Genomic DNA, 9,241 nt, shown 5'->3' with positions numbered 1-9,241 from the left:
TGCTTTTGCAAATGTGTGTTATTGTTTTTTTAACTGCACCACAAACGATTGTACAAAGACACAAAAACACACTTTTGGAGGTTGTAGTGGGCTCAGTTTTAAAGCTAGTAACCCAAGGAATCCATTGGTACCAACCATGTCGCTAAGGAGGCTAAATAATGCTCCAAACTTGCGTTAAATTTCAGCGAGGAAAAACTGTCAGTCTGGCCTTTTTCAAAGGGGTCCCTTGACCTCTGACCTCAAGACATGTTGTTGCCTGTTGGGCTGCAGTTTGCCATGTTATGATTTGAGCATATTTTTTATGCTAAATGCAGTACCTGTGAGGGTTTCTGGACAATATTTGTCATTGTTTTGTGTTCATAATTGATTTCCAATAATAAATATATACATACATTTGCATAAAGCAAGCATATTTGCCCACTCCCATGTTGATAAGTGTATTAAATACTTGACAAATCTCCCTTTAAGGTACATTTTGAACAGATAAAAAATGTTTTTTTAAACTAAATTAATTTGCGATTAACCATGGACAATCAGGCGATTAATTGTGATTAAACATTTTAATCGATTGACAGCCCTAATGTAATCATATATTTGCTTTAAAGGTTTGGTCTGTTTCAGGCCAAAACCAACACAGACAAAGACATATTTCACCAGCTAAATGAAGACAAGGGGAAAAAAACAAAAAAATATTATTATTATAAAAAAATAATAATGATGAAACATTGTATGTATGTGGCGTGAGCCGCACTACTTCCTCTAATTAGAGCTGCTGACCTGCCAAACCTCTGTAGGCTATTTGTTTATAAATGTCATCGTCATGCACAAAAAATCCCCACTAGTGATGTGTCGATCACGAACGAACCGGCTAAAAGAGCCGGCTCTTTTAAGTGAACGATCGGAGTCGGCTCCCGTCAAAGAGCCGTTTTTTTTAAATTTTTTATTATTAATTCAAGGCAGAATGATAGGATGATCTTCTCCGCGCCACGGGCACTCCATGCACTGACTGCGACTGACGTTGTGTTATTGACATCCGTGGGACCAATCAGGTGATGACAGACAAGAATCATAACATCAAGCAGCGAGGGGCGGGGGTGCGCGGCGCGCTGACGGTCTACAGGTACAGAGCAGGAGGGTGAGGAGGAGAGAAAGAGAGAGAGAGGAGTGCGTTGCGCGAATAGCAGACAAGATGTGTGACAGTCGGAAACGAAGCAGCATGTAAAATTATGGAATTCTGGAAATTATAAGGTTTAGTATAATTATCTTCAAAAAAGGGAAAAAGTCCAGAGTGCTCGGAGTTTTAAATCAATGTGATGAAGGTGCTCTTTGGTGGGGAACACAAAGGTTAAAAAAAAGGGGGGAGTCCAAGGCACTCTTCTGGCAAAAAATATAAAAAGCCTTTATTCAATTGGCTATTTCATGATGAAATGCTAAAAACAATGCTGGTACATGTAAGATTGGGTAACAACCCATGCATAGCGGCACAAACAGCCTTCTTCAGGGTGTAACCCTCAGCACACAGCTTTCCCTTTTGTGAGTAAACAGACAATTGATGATTGCAAACACCTGAGCAAGAGGCCAATAAACTCTCAAGTGACAAGTGCAAAATGTGGTCACTAGATGGCTCTACAGGATGTCAAGAAAGCAGAGAAAATAATGAAAATAAAATAAGAAAACATAAATATACAGATTACACGAGAGAAAACCCCAAAACATATCTTTTACTGTATATACTGTATATGTTCTTAATATATATGTTCTTAATATGCCCTTGTACAAAGTATTTCTTCTTTATAATTGTAATGTAAATGTAAATTTAAATGTATTGTAAATGTAATATAACTTATTATTTTAATGGAGCTTCCCAGCAAAAAGTATTTCACACGTTTGTACCTGTACAACCGGCGTGACAATAAACATCTTGAATCTTGAAAAAAAGTAAACAAGTAATAATATATTACCATTATTTAGTATAATTATATTGAATGATTTAAGTGATATATGTGAACACATACTAATCATAGGACAAAACGGCGCTAAATTTGGCTGAATTATAAAAGGAAGAAGTGGTAAAACGAAGAACCGTTTGGAAGCCGAAAGAGCCGGCTCTTCTTTGGTGAGCTGAGCCAAATGATCTGGATCACTAAAAAGAGCCTAAATTCCCATCACTAATCCCCACTACGTGGAGTGGAGGTGTGGCCGGGGGAGGGGGAAATCAAGCAAAGTGACGTAGTAGCGTTAGCCGACCAATGGGAGAAGCGGGTATGCGGAAATGGGTGGAGCTAACGTTCTGTTTTTCCCGCCCTGCGCGTCATCACCACCAGCTGCTGTCACTGATGGATTTCAGCTAGCGATGGATGCTTACATCAGCTGTGAGACGCTTTGACCAGAGGGGATCCGGCTGGTTTGGACCCATTTGGACACAGAGTCCAGGTGAGAAGAGTTTATTGCATTTATGTTTGTGGTTTTAACGAGACCTGACCGGTGTTTCAATACAAACTAGTCAAGTCAAGTCAATTGTATTGTCTGTAGGTAGCTAAAGTTAGCTCACTTGTTAGCTGTGGCTAACGACAATAATATGGATGAAGCAGTGAATGCTGACTCTATAGCTTTCCTAATGTTCTCGTTAATCTTCTAAACATTGCCTCCTCTTGGTAAGGGCGCCTATGTTTGTGTAGAAATAGTGCGAATGTTAATTTACCATCTAGTAATTGTTAGCTGGCTGTCTGTACACACCTGCTTACTATCATCAGGAGTTTCATCAGATTCAACAGTAAAGTTAAGCTAAATATCTACATCAATTTGAGCTGGCCTAAGGCTGGATTTTATAGCAAAAAAGCTAATGTCTCTACCAGAAAATATAATGCATAAAGTTACCTTTTACTTGTCAGAAGGCTGAAGCTAAACTACCTTAACTTTGTGACACAAGAGAGTGAAAGAAAGAGGAAACTGTTGTTACACGTCAGGTTACCACAGGCCTTTTTGCTTTTTCATTGCTCCAATTCTTTGACTTGTTATGGTGTATTTTTATGTCTCTGCTGATGTAGTTTGTTCCAGATTAACTCTGTATTTGTGCTGTACTCTCTCTCAGTTGGCAGATATGGTGAGGCACAGCATGATGATGACAGAGGTGCAGACCTTCCAGCACTCTCTCCAGGTAAGATCTGAGCTGTCAATTACTGATGAATTTACAACCTTTAACTTCCTGAAAACATGTTCTGTTAGATTAGATCAAGCTGCCAGGAAGTAGTGCACAGGTGTCGAGGTTACTATCTATACAGAATTGTAGAAGTTTCATAATTGTCCATGAGTCAGACACAGTAACTGGTTGTGTAAATGCTTCTGGTAATATCCAGGGTGAGGTAAGGCCTGTCATGATGTTTCCTGTACTCTCATCAGGCCACAGTTTTGGCAGGCTGCCACAAGGGGAAGATAAGATTAGCTAGGTTGCAATAGTGCACAGTGGGTTATGTTTTGCAAAAGAAGGTTTTATCAATTATATGTGGTATCCCTCTGCAGACTTTTCAATAAGTATTTTGGAGGGAAATTTTTTTTTTTTTTTCACAATTTAACACTGAGAGAATTATGTATTCCGTCTCGTGCTTTCTCTACTGTACAGCCACCTGATCTCTCTCTGGCTTCTCTCGCACTTTCCCCTTCCCCTTTCTCTCCCCTCCCATGCCGCTTCCTTTTCTGTGTCACAGGGTAACTCCCTGGCTGTGGGCCAAGTGGGACAGAGTTGTGGAGCAACTCAGGAGAACGGGGTCGCTTCAGACGAGAGACAGCACCTTTCCCAAGGCCCAGCAGGTACAACAGCTCTATGATTCAGAACGGACTGGAGCTACTGAAACTCACTTTGCATACAGCAACACACTGGCAACGTCTGTACTGCTTTAATGAATTTGCTTGCATGTGGGTTCTTTTGTTTTGCTACAGAAATTGAGAAAAGCCAGCCAGTGAATATCCCAGATGCAGCTAAAAGAAAAAAGAAGAAAAGAACCAGAGCGACGGACAGCTCCACAGGCACTTTTGATGGTAATGAAGCTGATATTATTGTGAGACATCAAAGATGACACAAACACCTACTGCAGTCTCATAATGTCACTTTTTATCAGATCTCTACAAACTGACAAACGAGGTGCTCGGTCAGGGAGCTTATGCTAAAGTTCAAGGATGCATAAGTCTGCAGAATGGACAGGAGTATGCTGTGAAGGTGAGTACAGATAACTTGTAGGTTAACAAATACATGTTTTTCATTATGATTAAGAAAATGCTGAAGGCCCAGACCCACCAAACTGACATCAGAGAACTAGCAGTGATGATGGCCGCCTGTTGTGTCGCCACACTTCGCCTATGTCAAAAAGTTGCACTCGAACACAACGCAAAGACTACAGCTAATGGCTGACTACCACGTACGTCCTGCTTCTGCGTGAGATGAAATAACTCTCCACACCAGCAGGTCGCGGTAGTCTGTTTGTCATTCAAAAAGGGAAATTTGGAAGACCTTGGATGGCGGAAAAACCTCCGACACGGGCAGATTAGAGCCGAAAGTGCGGGACACACCACAAAAACTAGGGCAACAGACGCTCACCGACGGCCCCAAACTGTTGGACGGCCGACCGTCAGCTTGGTGTGTCAGGGCCTTTAGACATCTTGTTGGATGCTGTTTCTCTTTGTTTTTTAAAGTTAAGGATGTGAAATGTGTACTGCTTTACCAAAGTAACACCACCTTAAACAAAAGCTGGCTTGTGTTGTGGAAATAGTTTTGGATCACATTTTTTGGCTTGCTTCAAGTAAATCATGCAAGAGTTTGAATAAATGCTTTGACTTTTTATAAGAATAATGTATTTAATATGTTTTAATTGTTTTGTTTTACAAAGATCATAGAAAAGAGTGCAGGTCACAGCCGCAGCAGAGTCTTTCGAGAAGTGGAGACTCTCTACCAGTGTCAAGGAAACATGTGAGTGCATTTTGTAAAAAGATATTAACAGTCACTAAATTAAAACCAACCCAGAATGAAACAGATTTTAATCAATATCTTGAAATATCTTTATCCAGCAACATTTTGGAATTGATCCAGTTCTTTGAAGACAGCTCCTGCTTTTATTTAGTATTTGAAAAGCTGCGTGGCGGTAAGTGAATAGCTTAAAAAAAAAAATTACAACATCTGCATACACTTAGCAGTTTTCAGATGACTCATTCTAAACACACACTGATTGCTGTAATCAATCGTCTTCTCTTCCTTCAGGTTCTATTCTTACACACATCCAGAACCGGAAGTACTTTGATGAGCTGGAGGCCAGTAAGGTGGTCAGGGACATTGCCCTAGCTCTTGACTTCCTACACACTAAAGGTAGGTCAACATCCAAACAACTACCCTATGAAAGTTCAAAGAGAATAGCTGTGTGATATCGTCATGGTGACTGTGCTTTCCTGCAGGCATTGCCCACAGAGACCTTAAGCTGGAGAACATCCTTTGTGAATACACTGATCGGGTAAGTGACTTTTAAAGGACTGGGAGCTTTCAGAAAGACATTAGTTGTTCCTAGAGGTATAGAGTTTAACAATATAATGTTTTTCTTTCATCTTTCTTCTCAGGTGTCCCCAGTAAAGATCTGTGATTTTGACTTGGGAAGTGGAGTGAAGCTCAGCAGTGCCTGTACGCCCATAACAACTCCAGAGCTCACCACACCGGTAACAGTCTAGTTTTGAATTCATGGCACACACAAACACACAGAAGCTGAACCAATCTAATCGATAACATCTACATGATTTTTGCCATGTATGATTTTTAATACTTTTGCCCTCTCTTAGTGTGGCTCAGCAGAGTACATGGCTCCAGAGGTAGTGGAGGTGTTCACTGATGAGGCCTCCTTCTACGACAAACGCTGTGACCTTTGGAGTCTCGGGGTCATCCTCTACATCCTTCTGAGCGGCAGCCCCCCCTTCACAGGCCACTGTGGTAGCGACTGTGGCTGGGACCGGGGGGAAACCTGCAGAACCTGCCAGGTATGTTCACCCAATCAGCCCCTGCGCTCGCTCAGCGTCATCTCACATGACACTCTTGTAATGGCACGTTTCCACCAGTCCAGTCCAGTCCAGTTCACAAGCACTCTTTCATGATAGGAAACTGAATATCTGTGGGTTTTGTACTGTTGGTCAGACAAAACAAGAGATTTTAAGATGTCACCTTGGACTCTGGGAACTTGTCATGGATATGGTTTGCAGTTACATAGTATTCATATGGTATAGTTATCAACAAGATAGTGCTATAAATAATGTTTGTCTACTACAGTTAGGCTGTGCTGCTCAACAGTAATCATAGTACATGTGCAGCCTCTTAGTTAAGTCATATCTAATCTAAAAGTTCTTTAACCCATAAGGAACAAAAAGCGTGTGAGTGACTGTGTAGCTTGATTTAGGTGTGAGTGCAACTGTAGTTCTAGACATGACTTTTTTTCCTCTGTTGTCACCTGATTATTATGTTATCAGAGTCCAGGTTTAATGTTTAATCTATCAGCAGCCTTTAGTCAACACCAGATTTGCATACAGTATGCAAATCTAGTGTTGGTTGTCATTCTGCTTCACCACAAAACAAAACCACCAGTTTTTCAGGATGTCGTGTCGTATTCTCTCCTCAGAGTCACCTGTTTGAGAGCATCCAGCAGGGCAAGTATGAGTTTCCAGACAAGGACTGGGAACGCATCACAGAGGGGGCCAAGGATCTCATCTCCAAGCTGCTGGTTCGGGACGCAACTCTGCGCCTCAGTGCTGCTAAGGTCCTCAAACACCCTTGGGTGCAGGGGGTGAGTATCATTACATCTGTTGACACATCTCTCATGCAAGATCACTGTATCACTTTTCCAATGCTATTTTTATTATGTTGTAAAGCCAGCTGTGATTTCAAGTTAATTATTCATTTTCCTTTTTTTACAGAACGCTCCAGAGAGAGGTCTTCCAACCCCTCATGTTCTACAGAGGTATGACCGATAGCAGATAGATAGAAACTCAAGTCAAATATATTGATGAAGTTTATTTGATACATTAAACAAAAGTGTAGTATTTGGGGATAGATGCTAATATTTGTAATCACTGGTCCACGGGCCACCAAGCCCCTAAATTTGGTGTCTAAAAATGGCCAAATGTAAATGTAAACTTACGTAAAAACAATAGAGAAAAGGCAATTTAACGTGACTTAACACAGCCTTCCTTAACTCAAGTTCTTTGTTCTCTCACAGTCTCCAAGTGTATAACTCAATGCAACTGCCTTTAACATTAGCTGTTAGCTCCGTTACATAGCCAAGCAGGACTGTGTTGCCCACCGGCTGCTAACAGCTAAATACTATCATTTAGGGGATCTGCGACTAGAAAGCATTAATGCCGATCTCCCGATCGCATAACTAAAGATAACTCCTCATTTCAACTTCAGAAATCAGCCGTTCCTCGTCGATAGAAACAGGGCGTCCGACAAAAGTTCAGTCGCTCTGTGCAGCGCTGTGTTGCTTGCGGCCAGTTAGAACACACAAAACAATGCAATCAAACCAAATTTTGTTGCGGACACTCACTCGCTTCACATTCAGTATACAGTCTATGGTTAGGACACGGACACCACATGGGGATATATGGTGGCCACAAGCCATTGGGCCTTTGTTAATGTCGAACCCTGGTATTTTAAAATGCTCTACAGAAGAAGTAAATTAAGATTAAAGCGATAGACTCAAGACAACTGTATTATTATTTTATGTGTTTAGTGTGAAAACTTCTGAGTGTAAGTGAGAGGAGGCAGGAAGCCCACATTGACATGGGAATGTGTAGATGATGCAGATACAGGTAAATAAACATCTCTCAAATCTTCCTCTGCCACCTCTCTTCTCCCAGGAACAGCAGCACCAAAGACCTGAGCCAGTTTGCAGCAGAAGCCATCGCCTTCAACCGGCAGCTATCCCAGCACGATGAGCAGCAGGAAGACGTCGGAGCCATCGTTTGCTCCATGAGGCTTTCTCCTCCATCCAACTCCAGACTGGCCCGCAGACGGGCGCAGACCAACTCCATGCGCGCCAGCGACTTCGCACCCGCATCGGACGACCTCACAGCCTGAAGGACCAGTGCAAGTCCCCCTTGTCTTTTCTCCTGACTGATTTTAGCCTCTGCCTGCTCCTTGTGTGTGTGTTTTTTTGTTTTCACCTGGAGCCTTGTAGGATCAGCCACACAGTAACTGTTCTTGGTGTTAAAGCTCTTTCCCGATGGCCAGTAATCGTATCACCTAGACAGAGTTTGAGCACCACGGGGACAGTTAATCGACGGCTGCCACCTCCTAATTGAAAACATAGTTGAAACTCCTGAGATTTGTCCAGGAAACGTTTTAATCTGCCTGAAGAGCTGTTTACCTTGAGAATAGCTTTGGGTTTACTTTTACAGTTGGTTTTAACAGAGTTATTTATTTTCTATTCAGTGATGATTCAAATTTTACAATGAGTCCAATTCAGCAGCTCTTAATGCCAGTATTTTATATTGAATATCTAATCAATGCATATCAATATCAACACGGCGCTACATGGGTTCAGCACAGTTTTGCAGCTGTTGCTGTCCTAATGCAATATTATCTAATGTTGATAGATTTTATTTTTCTTGTCGTCCAACTGCGAATTGGTTCATATTTCATGTAAATGTTACTTATTGCTACTCAGTCACTGGAGGGAAGGGATATTTTATTTTTTGCTTTTTAAAGCATGTCAGTGTACGTGATCTGATGTGTGAGGATGTATGTGGTTTCAATGATAAAAATTGACTACACTTAGAGGAGACCGTTATTTTACCTTAAAGGGATTGTTCTGGTGTTTTGTAGTGGGGCTGTATGAGGTACTTATCCATAGTGGGTGTATTAATTACAGTAGATGAAGGTCGGCACGCCCCCGGCATCGAGAAACAGACAGGAGTTCTGGCACCAGAGCAAAGCAATACAGTGCTGTGGAAGGAGAAGGCAGAAAACATATTTTAGCCACCTAAAAGAAAGGCCCACCTAAAAAGATTGATATACATTTAAGTGTACGCTATGTAAGAGTTAATGTACAGCGAGCTGGCAGGGCGATGCGGCACCCCAACGCGAAATGGAGGGGTCTTGCATCGTCCTTAAGGGGTTTATTTCAAAACAATGACCCGCTAGCTGTACATTATCACACTTATTACACGGCTGCTTACTTAAGAGATCAGTAATTTGACACAAAAATGGTCCGCCAGAGTC

General features: G+C 41.7%; 1 protein-coding gene across 1 annotated transcript; it reads left to right on the top strand.

Annotated features, from left to right (window-relative positions):
* Positions 1-2,357: 2,357 nt before the first annotated feature.
* mknk1 (MAPK interacting serine/threonine kinase 1) lies at positions 2,358-8,980 on the top strand. The gene is given in 15 exon segments (XM_037771030.1): positions 2,358-2,387; positions 2,389-2,433; positions 3,092-3,157; positions 3,705-3,807; positions 3,937-4,035; positions 4,116-4,213; positions 4,881-4,960; positions 5,059-5,132; positions 5,249-5,353; positions 5,440-5,495; positions 5,599-5,694; positions 5,815-6,009; positions 6,642-6,806; positions 6,937-6,980; positions 7,879-8,980. Coding segments are annotated over 15 exon segments (1,476 nt in total). The 3' UTR covers positions 8,099-8,980.
* The last annotated feature ends 261 nt before the right edge of the window (positions 8,981-9,241 follow it).

Source organism: Sebastes umbrosus, chromosome 5 (assembly GCF_015220745.1).
Source record: "Sebastes umbrosus isolate fSebUmb1 chromosome 5, fSebUmb1.pri, whole genome shotgun sequence".
Lineage (NCBI taxonomy): Eukaryota > Metazoa > Chordata > Actinopteri > Perciformes > Sebastidae > Sebastes > Sebastes umbrosus.
This window is presented reverse-complemented; position numbering and strand designations above follow the sequence as displayed.